This window comes from Equus przewalskii, chromosome 1, assembly GCF_037783145.1.
Source record: "Equus przewalskii isolate Varuska chromosome 1, EquPr2, whole genome shotgun sequence".
Classification (NCBI taxonomy): Eukaryota; Metazoa; Chordata; class Mammalia; order Perissodactyla; family Equidae; genus Equus; species Equus przewalskii.
In genome coordinates, this window is record NC_091831.1 from 133,112,042 (window position 1) to 133,127,954 (window position 15,913).

General features: G+C 35.2%; 1 protein-coding gene across 4 annotated transcripts in view; it reads left to right on the forward strand.

The window, feature by feature from the left end:
- Positions 1-15,913, forward strand: part of ADAM10 (ADAM metallopeptidase domain 10) — a 115,672-nt gene that overhangs the window by 21,983 nt on the left and 77,776 nt on the right. For all 4 annotated transcript variants that reach the window (XM_070578973.1, XM_070578993.1, XM_070578984.1 and 1 more), the window contains one exon: positions 8,104-8,254. In XM_070578973.1, the coding sequence (XP_070435074.1) occupies positions 8,104-8,254 (151 nt within the window). The remainder of the gene's footprint in view (positions 1-8,103; positions 8,255-15,913) is intronic.

The window sequence follows — 15,913 nt, forward strand, 5'->3', positions numbered from 1 at the left end:
TTTGTGTCAGTACAGATTTCCATGTGATATCATTCCTTCTGCCTGAAAAACTTGCTTTTTTCAGTAATATTTTTTGTTATGTAGGTCTACTAGTGATGAATTATCCATCTTTGATGTCTGAAAAAGTGTTCATTTCACCTTTTTTTCTTTCACCTTTGTATGTGAAAGATACTGTCACTGGGTATAGAATCTTAGGTTGAGAATTTTTTTTTCTTGTGCTACTTTAAATGTGTTGCTGCGTTATCTTCTGGCTTATGTAGAGTCACGCTGTAGTTCATATCTTGTTCCTCTGTATGTAATATGTCTTCCTCTCTCGCTCCTTTGGTTCTAACCTGCCCAAAGCTGATTTTAAGGGTTTTGTCCCTAGTTTTCAGCCATTAGCCTATGATTTGCCTCTGCGTGGTTTTCTTTTATATTTATTCTGCTTAGGATTTGTTGAGTTTCTTGGATCTGTAGATTTATAGTTATATCTTTTCCTTTTTTCCCCTCATCATGTTTGTTTTCCTGTGTACCCCTTAACATATAGAACATATTTATAACAGCTCTTTTAAATCTATTTCTATGCTAATTCCATCATCTTTATAATTTCTGTTTCTAATATCTAACTTTTTTCCCTATTATGGGAGAAAAATATATTTATGTTTTCCTGATTCTTTATACGTAGGTAATTTTTGGTTGGATGCAGATCATTCTTTTTTTTTTTTTTTTTAAAGATTTTCCTTTTCCTTTTTCTCCCCAAAGCCCCCTGGTACATAATTGTGTATTTTTAGTTGTGGGACCTTCTAGTTGTGGCATGTGGGACACCGCCTCAACATGGCTTGATGAGCAGTGCCATGTCCGCACCTAGGATCCAAACCAATGAAACCCTAGGCTGCTGAAGTGGAGAGTGCGAACTTAACCACTTGGCCCCGGGGCCGGCCCCCAGATCATTCTGATTTCTGCTTTTTTTGTGTGTTTGATTTTGTCTCTCCTTTAAACATTGTCCGACTGTTTTGGTGCACAGTTAAACTTCTTGGAGTCCTCTGAATCCTTTGGAAGATTGCCTTTAAGCTTTGTTAGGGTAGGTCCAGAACAGTCTATGGTTAATTTTACCCCATGAATATGGTGGTATTTTTCTGAGGGCTATACCCATTGCTCCATATGTTACAGGTCTGTCTTTTCTGGATGGTGGGAATATGAACACTTCCCAGCCCTGTATAAGCTTTGAAGATTGTTCCTTTTTCTTTTTTTATTGATTTATTCTGGCCTGGGATAATTTATTCTCTCACATGGTCAGATTAGTACTCAGCCAAACACTTAAGCAGACCCCTCTTTAGGTCTAGCTCCCTCTCTGTTCAGCTTCCTTTTCTTTGGCACTCTGACTCACAAATTCCTAACTACCTGGCCTCCCTGAACTCAAATAGCTGGCTCCTCAGTTCACTGAGACCACTAGGCTGTGTTTGGGTTCCACCCTGCACATTGACCTGGAAACTGCTTCTATGTAGTAAGTTGGGCCGGCTGTAGATCTTACCTCATTTGTTCATCCTCTCATGTATTTTGTCCAATTTTCTAATTGTTTATGGTGGTAGGTTAAATTCAGTCCTTTTTATTCCATTATAGTCAGAAGTAGAAACTGATTTAACAGTTTGTGTCCTTTTTCTTTTTTGTCTCGCTGGGAATCACTTCAGTGAAAATTGTGCATGTCACTGTACCCCTAAATACTTCAAAGTATATCTCCAAAAATTCAGATTGTTCTCCTACTATATAACCAGAGTGTTGTACTGAAGAAAATTAACAAGAATTCTTGAATATCATCTAAGACTGATTCCAGTTTGTCCAAGATTGTTTCCAAATGATTTGTTTCTTTCTCAATTTGGTTCTTTTCTGTTTTACTTGTTTTGTATCTTTGTTTCATTGTTTTTGCTCTAGTATGTTTGGACAATATTATGTTCATGGTTATGTGGCTCTTCTCTGTCCTGTTGTTCTTTTTTGCTGTGATATAATGTTGGTAACTTCTTTTTTCCTTGTGTCTGAGACCAGTATATTTTTTTACCTTCAGATCGTAGTTTGAGGGGCTGAATATTTTGTGTTCTATCCACCATTCTGCAGTCATGATGATATACAAGCTTTTTGAGAATTCTGGAGCAGTATTCTCTTTTGAAAATTTTAAAACAGTGAATTGTATGACTTCTGAGGGTTAGGGACAGCATCAGGAGCCCAGTGTGCTATGTTTTATGTTACTTTTTCATTAGAGTCTTCTGTTTATTTCCCTGGCTGCCTGTTTGAAAGATTATGCCATTATGTTATGCCTAGTGTGATATGAGTACACTGGCTCTCCTGAAATCAAGAAAAAAATCCTCTGATTTGTAGCCTTCTCTAATTTCAGTGGTGTAAATACTCTCCTCATGGCTGATTTCAAGCTACCAACATAATATTGAACACAGAATTGGGAAGAGAATTGGTGCTCCTGAGCCTAAATCAGCCAGCTCCAGCACACACTGCTTATATCCTTTTCTTATTTGGTTTCAGGTCTTGAGAATTTTTTTTTTTAATATGGGAGGGTGAGCTGCTTTATATAGTTGTTAGTTTGGGTTTTGTTTTCTTGGTTCCCCCTTCATTTCATTAAGTATTGGTGGAGAGAAATTACATAATACAGTTTCAATACATTATCTTAACTTCAATGCTTTTTGTTTTTACATTACTCAGATGGTATAATAAATACTAAGTTTAGGCATAATTAACACAGAATCATAGGTCTTATGCAGAAGATGATAGTGAAGTGGACTTGATAACTGTATGTCCCAGGGTAGCATTTTTAACTTTCCCAGTTAGACCCCTTGAATCATGTTCTATCTCAGTTATAAAGATTCAGAAAATCGTTACTCAGGTCCTTTGCTGGTGGAAGTAAACATTATGTTGCTTTATAAAATTCCTTTGTGTGTGGGGCAGAGAAAAGATGACTTTGTTTAACAACTTTCCCAGTAGTGTTCCATCCATGCAAATAATTGAGTTTTTATCACCTGTTTCACCAGAACAGCAATAGTTATTGTTTTAAGTTATCAGAAGTGGCAAAATACTTTATCTGAACTGTGGCTTGAAAAGTTGACTGTTTTGGTGTTGAAAAAGAAGTGGAAGCAGCAACTTTGCAAAGCCAAGTTTGTGCTTTGGCTATTCAGTCCACTTGGAAGACATACAATTCAGTAATCCCATGGAAATCCTACATTTGATATTCAAAATGAAAGAAACTTCCCAAAAGTTCTCATCCTGCAACTTCCCCATTCTTGATTTCTTCTTGATGTTTCTCTTTGTGGGTACTTCTTAAACCCATGTTTAAAAATAAAAAGTGTTTTTAAAGAATTTGGAAAAGACGTTAGTATAACATTTGATTCCATTATTTAGTCTTGAGTTTTAAAAGTTCCATACTAGTGGGCTTTATTATTTCGTACACCTTGACTTCATTGTGTTTTCTTTGCTAGTTGCAAAGATAGTTTTGGATTCTAGTTTTGGACTCCATTCCTTTCACGTCTCTTGAGAGTAGTGCATTCAAGAGTACTATGAAGTGAGTCAATAGTAGTTTAAATTGAGTAGTCTTTTCATGCCAGCCTTTGTGTTAAGCAGTTTACATGCGTTTAAGGTAGTCATTGTTGTCCCTATTTTACAGTCAGAAAAACCCTTAGATTTTAAAAAAGTTAAATAGTTACCCAGCTCATGTGATCATGGCTAAGAAGTGTAAGAATTCAAACCCAGTTCTGTCTTTATTCCTGAATTTATTGCCTCAATTTGTGTATATAGGTCTCACAGGCAAGTGTGGGAGAGGAGGAAAAGGAGGAGGAGAAGAGGGGGAGATGATGATGATGGATGAATAATTTATTGAGTCTTTATGGTATGCACTTTGCTGATTGCCACACAAGGCTTAAATCATTTAATCCATGTGACAACCCTAAGAGAGAGATATTCTACTTCTCTTCATTTTAAGAATAGGAAGCAAGCTGAGTTTTTCATTTGATCAGGGAAACAAGCTAATAAGTGAATGTAATGGGATTCAAATTCAGATAATTTTTTTATTCTAGTAAAAAATGCTCACCATAACATTTACTATCTTAACCATTTTTTTTAAAGATTTTATTTTTTTCCTTTTTCTCCCCAAAGCCCCCCAGTACATAGTTGTATATTCTTCGTTGTGGGTGCTTCTAGTTGTGGGATGTGGGATGCTGCCTCAGCGTGGTTTGATGAGCATTGCCTTGTCCCCGCCCAGTATTCGAACCAACGAAACACTGGGCCGCCTGCAGCGGAACGTGCGAACTTAACCGCTCGGCCATGGGGCCAGCCCCTATCTTAACTGTTTTTAAGTGTACAGTTCAGTACTGTTGTGTATATTTACCTTGCTGTGCAGTCAATCTCCAGAACTTAAACCCAGATGATTTAAGAGTTTGTTTCCTTACCCGTACAGTGACTAGCCACTGACAGCATAAACAGAAAATTTAGTGATGAATCACTTAGGTTTTATGCAATACATTAGGAAACCATTATAGTTTTTTTTTTTATTTTGTCTTTTGTTTTATAAAAGAGGGCAGTTTTCTTTAGGAAGAAATTTTACTTGATTTGTTAAGGAATCACTGTTTTTGACTTCTGCTCAAGATGAAGATGTAGAAACCAGGACCAGATTTATCCTCCGTCCTGAAAAAAAGCTAAGAAAACTAGGAAAAAACCCATAGAAACTATAGTTTGTAAGACACTGCTCACGAGGCGATAAAGGACAGTGATCCCTGAGAGAGGAGAAATAAATGAGGTGAGACCAGTGATTGTTCTAGCTTTCTGCCTTGAGAGAATTTTCATCTGCAGTGCCATGAGAGGAAACCTAGGTGGAGGCCAGTGAACTCTCTGAGTTGAGGAGATGGAATGGGGAGTCACGGGAGACCAAAGCAGCTAGGGTTTGCACACAGGCTATCAGAGTGAAGAGCACTGCAAAGAAAGAGAATCCCTGAGATCTGCACAGGGTTCCTCTGGAAAGTTTGTCAGTGTACTGATCGGAGCATACATGTGAGGAAACTACCTGAGGTCAGGGAAAGAAACAGTGCCCTGTATTCACACAGTGTGGGAAATAGTGCCTGTTCTCACCAGCCAGACTGGAAAAACTCATAATTTGTGGAGTAATGGGTAGAGTACTCAGATAGGTCTTGCCTTAAGGGTGGGCAATAATTACCCCTACACTGAGCACTGCTCCAGACCCCCTAACAAATCATAAACACAAGACCCAAAAAGGATCAAGCTGTTTCCAAGTAACTTTGTCCCATAACAAAGCCTGAGAATAGGTATAAAAATACAGAAAATGTCCAGCACCCAACAAAATCAAATTTATTATGTCTAGCATTCATTCAGTGAAGGATTACGAGGCGTGCAATGAAGCAGGGAAAACAATTCATAATGAGAGAAATAAGAAACCAATTGGAGCCAACCCAGGATGGACACAGGTATTAGAATAAGCAGGCAAGAACATTAAAATAGTTATTATAACTGTATTTCATGTGTTTAAAAAAAGTGAAGTATAGACATAGAAGATATAAAACAGACACAAGCCTAACTTGTAGAGATGAAAACTGCAATGTTTTCAATGAAAAGTACACTGGATAGCATTAACAACAGATTAGACATTGCAGAATATTAGTGAACTAGAAGACGTAGCAATAGAAACTCTTCAAAATGTAACTTTTAATAAATATGAAAATACCATCAGTGGGCTGTGGGAAAAGTTTGAGTGACCTAATATACTTGTAATTGGAGTCCTTGGGGGATTGGCGGGAAGAATAAAAAAATTGATGAAATAGTGGTTGAAAAACTATAAACCTACAGATCCAAGAAGTTCTCTGAAATTAAAGCTCAGAAAATGTGAAGAAACAAAAGCACATCGTAATCAAATTGCCCAAAGCCAATAATAAAGAGGAAAATCTTAAAAGCAACTTGGAAGGGAGAAGACAAATTATATTCAGAGGAGCCAAGATAAGGATGACAGATTTCTTGTCAGAAGGAATACAGATGAAAAGATGGTGGAGCAACATTTTTAAAGTTTTTAAAGAAAAAAACCTTGTCAGCCTGGAATTCTATGCCCGGTGAAAATATCTTTAAAAAATAAAGACAAAATAAAGACTCTTAGAGATACAAAAACTGGAAGAGTTCTTCACCAGCAGAAGAAATGTTAGAAGTCATTCTAATAGAAGGAAAATGATGCCAGACAAAGTCACAGTCATAGAGATTTCAATAGCCCCTTTTCAATAATAGAACAGGTAGATAGAAAATCAGTAAGGATATAGAAGACTTGAACAACACTGTTGACATTTATAGAACACTTGACTCAACAACTGCAAAAATTGACATTTCTAGAACACTTATCCATTAACAACAGAATATACATTTTTTTCTAGTGCACATGAAACATTTGCAAAGATAGACCATATTTTGGGTCATAAAATAAATCTCAGTGTATTTAGAAGGATTGATGCCGTGCAAAGTATGTTCTTTGGCTATTGTGGAGTTAAATTAGAAGTCAATAACAGAAAGCTGAAAAAGCTTCAGTATTTGGAAACTTAATAACATACTTCTAAACAGCACATGGATGATAGAAGAAATCCAAAGGGAAATTAGAAAGTATGTTAGAATGAAAATGGTAACACAACATAACAGAATCTGTGGAATGCTGCTAGAGCAGTATTAGGGGGATATTTATAGTGCTGAACACCTGGGTTTAGAAAAGAAGAGAGGTCTTTAATCAATGGCCTCACCTTATAAAACTAAAAAAGAGCAGTTAAACTCAAAGTAAGCAGATGAAAAGAAATAATAAAGATCAAAGGGAAAATCGACAAAATAGAAAACAGAAAAATATTGAAGGAAAATCAAAGGAAATAAAAGTTGGTTCTTTGAGAACATCAATAAAATGGATAAATCTCTGGCTATCCTGATCAGGAATAAAAGAGACTATATAGATTACTAATGCAAGAATGAGAGAGGTAACATCACTGTAGATTCAAAAGATACAAAAAACATAATAAGGGAATATTATGAACAACTTTATCTCCTGACCTTCAGCAACTTGGGTAAAATGGACAAATTCTCAAAAGCTCAGTCAAGCATAAGTAGGTAACCTGAATAGCTCTTTATATGAAATAGAAATTGTAGTTAATGACCGTTTCATAAAGAAAACCCCAGGCCAAGATGGCTTCACTGATGAATTCTACCAGACGTTTAAGGAGGAAATAATATCAATTCTATGCAAATTTGTCCATAAAATTGAAGAAGAGGTCATACTTCCCAACTCGTTTTTTACCTTGATACCAAAACTTACCAAAGACCCTGTAAGAAAACTACAGATCAGTGTCTCTCATAAACATAGATAACACAAATTCTAAACAAAATTCTAGCAAATTGAATCCAACAATAGTAAAAGATAATACACCTTGACCAAGTGGGGTTTATTTCAGTAATGCAGAGTTGATTTTTTCTTTTCTTTTGAGGAAGATTAGCCCTGAGCTAACATCTGCTGCCAATCCTCCTCTTTTTGCTGAGGAAGACTTGCTCTGAGCTAACATCTGTGTCCATCTTCCTCTACTTTATACATGGGATGCCTACCACAGCATAGCTTGCCAAGTGGTGCCCTGTCCGCACCCGGGATCCAAACCGGCGAACCCTGGGCTGCCGAAGCGGAACCTGTGAACTTAACCGCTATGCCACCGGGCCAGCCAGGGTTGGTTTAACATTAGAAAATCAGTCAGTTTAGTTTGCCATATTAGTAAACTAAAAAGGAAATAATCATCTTAATTGATGCAGAAAGAGCAGGTGGCAAAAGTCAGCATCTATTCTGATAATTCGTATCAGCAAAGTATGAATAGAAGAGAACTTCCTCAACCTGATAAAGGACATCTAAGACAAATCTATGACTACATCCAAACTTTTGGTATGGTTGAAATTCGCATTACAATAAATTAAAAAAAAAATGTTTGTGAAAATAAAGTACTAGGATTAGTGAGACAATCGTTTCATACATATTTGTAGATATTTGAATAATCATAGCATTATATTAGAACTAGAATGAGCCTCAAGATGATGCTAATTCAAACTGTTTATTTTTTGTAGGTCAGTATGGAAATCCTTTAAATAAATACATTAGACATTATGAAGGATTATCTTATGATGTGGATTCATTACACCAAAAACACCAGCGTGCCAAAAGAGCAGTGTCACATGAGGACCAGTTTTTACGTCTAGATTTCCATGCCCATGGAAGGTGAGTAAATTTATTGCTGAAGTTCCCCTATATTCAATCTAAGTTAAAAGAAGAAAATTATACCCTTAATTTTCCTTCTCTACTGGAAAAGTCCCCAGTTGGAAATTCAACCTACACTGGAATTTGGTATATACATTTAAAAGTTTACTTTTAAGATGGATTGCCTTTTTTACATTGTTAAGAAAACAGTCGAATTTAAATATTTAAAGTTTATGAATCAGATCCTTTATTAGTAGAGGATATGTCTTTAAAGTATATTCTATATTTATAGTTCTCCACTACTTTTTATGTGTTTTATGGTCAATATGTCTGTCTTCTGGTGCCAACAGTGAAGTTAGCTGGTTGTATGCTATTGAATAAGTCATTTAATTTCTCATTAACTCAATTTTATCCTCTCTAAAATGACAGCTTGTAGACAGATTACCTACTGTACTACTCAATTCTCACACAAAATTGTTAAGGGATAAAGAACAGGGAGCCAAGGAAGAAAGGTAAAAATCACTTTTATTTAGTGCCTTTTTTTGTTCCAGATGTATGGATGATTTATATGCATTTTTCATTTAATGTTCTAAACACCCAGACAAGGTAAATATTTTTTTATATCCCAGGAAACTAAGGCTCAGAGAAGTTAAATAACTTCTTTAAAGTTACACTGCACAGGTTTGACCCAGACCTGGCTGACTCAAAAGTCCATATTTTTTTCTGTGTATTAGGGGTACTTGGATACAAAATCTTCCAGTATTCTTTGTCAGAATCTCTGCCGTTCCTGCTGTAGTTAGTAAATCTCTTCCTTTTGTACTTTTTCTACTGGTGTAACACTGATTTATGATTCACCTCCTAATAGGTTTCCCAGCTTCCACTCCGTTTATCATTAAAGCTATCCTATGTATGGCTACAAGATGACTCTTCCTTAAAAGCTTCCTTTTTCATGTCAGCTTATTGCACTAAAGCCTTCAGTTAATGATTGTTAGCCAGATTTCTTAAGTTGGCTTTCAAGATTCCCTATAAATTAGTTCTAGTCTTTTATTCTAAACTTACTTTACTCTGCTTCCCAACATTAACTTCTTTTTCACCCAGAATGATCTTCTGATGCTGAATATCCCATGTACAGTTTGTTCTTTGTGTCATTTATCTTAAATTCTAAGCATCTTTTGATGCACATTTCAAGTTCTACTTCTTTGAAGCTTTACCTATGCCTTCCTCTGAACTTTTAAATTACTGATGTGTATCATTGGCATCTGATTCGTTCTCTTTTCTTTTTCACGTGTGTATTTCTTGTTTATTTTTCTATAACAGTTTTTTGTTCCTCATAGGTGGGTGCCCTGGCTACTATTTGGTATGTCCATTATTTACACTTATAGTGGGATGCTGAAGAAAGATTTTAATGGATGAAAAATCGGATAATAAGAATTGCTGTGAAACTTAACGTGTTTTACACATAGAAATAAATGTATTACTTAAGTTAACTTATTTTCCATCTTACAAAGTAATGATCATTTTAGAAAAAAGACTTTCAAGTTGTAAAATTGCCTACTTTTATTTGAAGAGGGGCACAGATTCATTTCAGGGTCTGTTTGTTCTTCTAGACAAAAGTTTTAGTGGCAGCAATTCATTTAAATTTTTATCACTTAAATTGCCTGTTCTTTATTAGTGCCATGAAATAATAAGCAATCATTAAGCCTTCCTAAGTTTTTAGTGACCATCTGAAAATAGATTTAATCTTATATTCCAAATAGGGTATGACTGCCAAAAGGAAAGTTGAGATTCTAGCTGCTTTTGGTTTGGGTACCACATTCCTATTACTTCATTTGAGTTTTATAAGATCTGTCATAATTCATATTGAGCATGTGGCAAAACCAAATCCTTTGCTCCTTTTGGTTTTCTGCGTGTGTGAGTGAGAGAGTGTGAGAGTGCATACTGTTATTTAGTCATCTAAAAAATTTTTATTGACTGCTAGTTAGGAGTTACCTACTTTAGGCTGTGGGTGATAGAAACATAAATCAAACATAGATCTAAGAGGAGCAGCAACAATGTGCGTAAGTCATTGTATACGAGGAAAATATGGTGCTTCACAGATAAAATGCTATAGATATTCAAAGGAGGGAGAACTTACTTCTGGCTGAGGCTCTCAGCAGAGGACCTGGATCCAGGAAATCTCATGCTGTGGTCATCTTAGGTACTTTCAACAGAAATCTGTTTAATTAACTGTATACCTGTACTGCTTTTTCTAGAATAGATCTGAATTCAGTTATTTTATCTTGTTGTCTCAGTCATTATACTTGTATGTTTGCACTGTCTCAGAATTTGTGCCCTAAAACATAGTCACTGCAACTACCTTCTAACATACCTTAGTTAAAAATGTGATGATTTAGGAGTTTTCTTTCTCCCTTTCTTTGAACTAGGCCTACAGAATGACCTGGGTGTTGGAATTCTAGGTTTCCTGCTAAGTCTCTCCTCCTCTTCCACCATATACAAAATGTTAGGTTGGGTACACTACAACCCCTCCTAAACAGGATTTGTATCTATCTACAAATTATTGGTTATTTGGTTAATAGCAATTTGTAATACAAATGAGAAGAAAAGTGATTGTGATAAAGCAGCAGTGTGTTGGAAGACCTACCTTTATTATGGATATAGTTTTGGGATGACTTGGGCTATACTTAGCTGTAGCCCAGTCTGTAAAATGTGCATTGTGGCTAGACTTACATATTTTTCATCTTTTAAAAAATGTCAAGTAGAGTTTGTTTCTCCTGATCATATAGTGGGGCTTAGTTCCCTAGAATCAGATCAGAATACTTTAATAAATTGCAGTACAGTAAATACTCTGAGTAAACTTAGACATACAAAAATGAATATACTTGAAAAGAGTTCTGCTTAGTTAGACATTATGTCTTGCATCTCTGGGTACTAGTACAGTCTCTGTGGGGTGTGTGTGCGTGTTTCAGTATTAAAGTCTTTCTTTGTGCTGTGTGTTTATGCCTAAGCACGTGAACAAATTTCTTCCAACCTGGCTTCCAAGTTTCCTAAATAAGGAATCACATCTCGAGGTATCACAGCCCAAGTTTACAGGTGTTAATGTTAAATGAGGAAATGTTGAGATTCTTCAAGCCCAAAGTCCACTTTTAAGAATTCCATGAAAAACTGTTGCTCTTGCAGGGCCAGCCTGGTGGCGTAGTGGTTAAGTTCATGCTCTCCACTTCGGCGGCTGGGATTTGTGGGTTCAGATCATAGACGGGGACCTAGCACCAGCTTGTCAAGTGGTGGTGGCATCCCACATGATGTGAGGAAGATGGGCACAGATGTTAGCTCAGTGACAATCTTCCTCAGCAAAAAGAGGAAGATTGGCAACAGATGTTAGCTCAGGACTAATCTTCCTCACACACAAAAAGAAAAAAAGACTGTTTCACTTGAAATAAAGTTTAAAGTTGTTTGAAAATAAAAGTACCACATGAGGCAGTGCTACAGATATTTTGAGACACACTTCAGTAATATTCATTGGGATATTAAAATATTTTGATAATAGATACTAGGGGAAAAGATACCTCTTAGCTTTGCTGAGAAACTAATAATCAGTTTTCTCGGCTTCAGAAATTGCTTTCCTTGGATAAGTTCTGACAAATGAGAGCCTGAGTTGATATGCTCCCACAGCATTGTTTCTTCCTCTAAGCTCACTTAACAATACGTATGTCAATTATAGCAATTTGTCACATTTTATTTTCACTTTGTGTACTTGCATATGTCCTCTGTTCCCTGTGAACTTGAAGGGCAGAGCCTGAGTTGTGCTCACCTTTTTTGCATAGATGATGGTCATTTAATGTTATATTGAACAAGTGATTGAAGGAATGAAGCTTTATGAAGGGAGTTACAACATTTATAAGCATAAAGTGCTGTGGGGGAAGTATGTAACTAATACTTTTGTTTAGGTCTGGCCCTCACCATACAGTTTAATCAGAAAAAGTAAAGTATCACTTGCTTATAGCTATTTAATTTGATGGATAATAAAGTATACTAAAATATTAGGAGATAGGCTTTCAGCTTAAATGCTGTATTATCTGGAATGTCTCATCCCCTTTAGCAGTTGTTCTTTATCAGTAAGTAGTAGGCAGATTGATCATATTGTGGGAGGCAGGTTTTTTAAATAATCGTGGAAAATTTGTTCTTTTTCTCTCTTCATGTTCATGTGAAAGTGTGTAATGTACCAGAGACTGTCTGTTGTCATTCCCTTGCCTTCTTCTTCTTTGATACTAGTAAATGACATGTCCATATCCTGCCATTCCTTGGTTAACTGTCGTGTATTTTAGGCTTATGTAATACCAATGTACCACATTTTCATTAGGAATTTTGCTTATGTGACTTTCATAAAATGCAAATTTTATGTTGTTAAAGTCTTGGTTTTATATAATGTGATAGAATATCAGCATACTCCTATATTGATCTAGATGAAAATTTAAAATAAATAAATATCTCCTGGATTTATCCAAGGGTATTAGTATAGCATGAGAAAAACTTCACTGCAAGATTGTATAGTAGTGATCCTTATTACAGTTCATGGTGACATTCTAATGTTTATGTATATTTAATCTGTGCCTTTTGTTGGCAACTGTCATTGAGGAGAAGCATAAGGGATCATTCCACCGTTCCTTCTTTCTAATGGAACTTCTATAAATTTTCTGAGATATTACTTCATAGTGGTATTTAAAAAAAATAAGTAGAAAGAATATCTGAGAACCCTGATATAATGTAGTTTATCTTTTGGTAGGATGTCTGCATGTACCGTTATATTGCATCATGTGTTTTCTTGTTTTTTATATATGTGATTTTAAACCTTTTCCTTCTCCATATCTTATTTTTCAAATTGTATACTTTGGGGCAGTCATCTTGTCCTTGTTTTCTGGTCTTCTCATCACTTTGCTAACTGTACTGCCTTTCATAGATTTGATGGTTCACGTCTACCAACTTTGCATTTGAGTGGGAATCCACTTAGTAAAGAAACTTGTGATTTTGTAGGAAGCATAATATATGTATTGAAACAGTTGTAAACTGGGTAGAGAAAAGAGTACTGTGGTAATTCAGAGATTGAATGGAGTTCCCTTCTGATTTAACATGAGTTATCTAGAGATTTCTACTGAGCCTCAGTTTCCTTGTTAGTAAAACCTTGAATTTTGGATGAGATAATATTTATCTTTAACATTCCTGCTTTAAAACTCTACAGAATATGTTAGTAACACCCAAGTAACTAAATTTTAAAAAGTCAAAACACTGTGACTGTCTAGTCAGTAAGAAACTATTTTTTCTGCCTGTGTGTTTAATTACTTTGGTACATAATAAATCAAAGATTGTTTCTATCTGATGTGTGATTTTTATATAGTATAGAAGATACCAACATTTTTTCTTAAGTGGAGTATAATGTTTTGGAGAATTTACAAGTTTCTTTTTGCTGATTTTGGCAAGATAATTCTTCCTATAGCCTTAATAGTAAGTTTTCACATTGTTCAAAACAAATGGTCAGACATTTGATTAGAAGTTTTCTTTGCAGTTTGGAACTCAAGTTCTCCCTACTTCTAAAATAGAAAGTGTAAAGAATGTGGCCCAGGCCACCTGTAAAACACATACATATTCCCTTTGATGGATCCTGACTGGAGTTGGCTTAGTCTGGAAGTGTCTTGGCTTTATCTTTGTCATATCATGATGATAAGGGTAGCAGAAACTCAGGACACTTTTAATTCCACAGACAAACTAGCATGCTTTGAGAGGCGGAGGTAATCCAGGGAGCACAAATGGATGCCAGCTCGTAAAGAAGAGCACAGGATTAACTTGAATTGTGCAAAAATGCTATTGTTGTGGATGTGGAAAAATAAAATTTTGAAAAATACTGACTCGGCAGTTAAATCTCCCTTGACAAAATTTGAGCAAGTTTGAGCAAAAATTCCTTAAGGAAAATGGTGTTTAGTTGGTACCTACTTTATGTCAGGTACAGTGCCCTTTAGCATATATTATTAGTTTAAATATATTTCACACAGCTGTTCGTCTCAGCGGTGGATTTTCTAGGATGTGATGTTCTTTATTCTTGCCCGATTCCTCTTTACATAGGAATTAAAAGCCTAACAAATCTGTTTTAAAAAAAATCTGAAGGGACACTGGCTACTTGAATTACTTACTGAATCATAAGAGAATGCAAGAGTTGAGTTATGTGCATGTTAATTTTGTATTTAGGAAGCTAAATTGAGAGCTGATGATTACTCTGAGCTTACCGTCTTATCATTTTTATTTTACATGTTTTTAAGCACTAACTAGGTTTTATGTGGAACAGACAGAACAAGTCTTAAGAAAAACTTAAATTAAGCTTCCTCCCTCTCATTTTGAAAAGGAAATGGAAGTACACGTGTAAAAATATTTTTCTGACTATTTTTAATTCTTTGGATACATCATTTCCTCTAAAAGTTGATCCAAAACAGATTTGTATGCAATGGTATATTTCATGTCAGAGTTTCCAGAGTTGGTGGCCTAGACAGTAAATATTAGAAGTTAGGTGTATGCCTAGTGGTAAAGCCCATCCATCATCTTGTGAGTTATATTTCATAGTAAAATGTTGCCTATATAGTTGGGTCTTTTCTGAGATAAGCGTTCTAGCTTAGATTTAATTTGGATTTATAGCCAGCTTAATTTTTTTTGTTCTTCAAGTGATTAAGCTGTATGTAAGCTGTGCTATTTCTTGAAAGTGTAGCAAGGATTTTATATGACTAAAAGTTATTTAAATGTTTCTCATTTCATTATACCTGAAAATCCTTTACATGCTGAATGCATATGTTTAGTTTATTGGTTTTATAATATTATACTTGTTTGGGTTGATTTATTAAGCATCGATTAGATATTGTGTAGTACTGTGATTTTTTTTTTTTAAACTATCAATATGTTTAAAAATTCTTTGGTCATCACATATACTTTTTGAAATAGCTTCTGAATACTGAGATTCCTCACTTGGTTGTATCATAACCTCTTCTCTAACTTCTTAAAGCCTTTCTCTACTTATTTGGGTTGACAGATATTTTTGTCTCTTGTTTGTATGTCACTTGTATGTTTGTATGTCACTTGTTAGGGATAAAATTGAGTTGTTAATTTGTGTATGTCTCTGAAATCTTAAATTATAATCACTTTGCACAAGTTAGATTCCAAAACAGTCTGTGCTGGGAGAATAATGCTGAACCAACAAATCAAATAGAAACACAAAGTCTAGCATATCAAGAATCTTAGATATGTTGGTATGGGATGAATAGTTGTGTTATATGGCAGTATTCATTGTTTTTGTTTTTTTTTAATTAAAGAAATCCTAAACCACAAATTGAGTTAAATGAAATTTTGCTCTCTGGATTGAATGAACAGATATCTTGTGCATTTCCTTTTGTTTAAATTTTATTTGAGCTATAAGAGATGTTTCTGTAGTTTTAATATGGCATACTAAGTCCACGTCCATATTTTAATTTGTTTCAACTGTTTCATTGTTTTATATAGTTATTAAGCATCTAATGTATTCCAGGCACTTTAGTAGTTGCTAGTTATAGAGTAGCTGAGGAAGGCAGGTCCTTGCTGTTGTGGAGTTTATGGACTCATGAGAAAGACAGATACTGGATTAGGAATGGCAGCTGTGAAATTTGTTTAGAA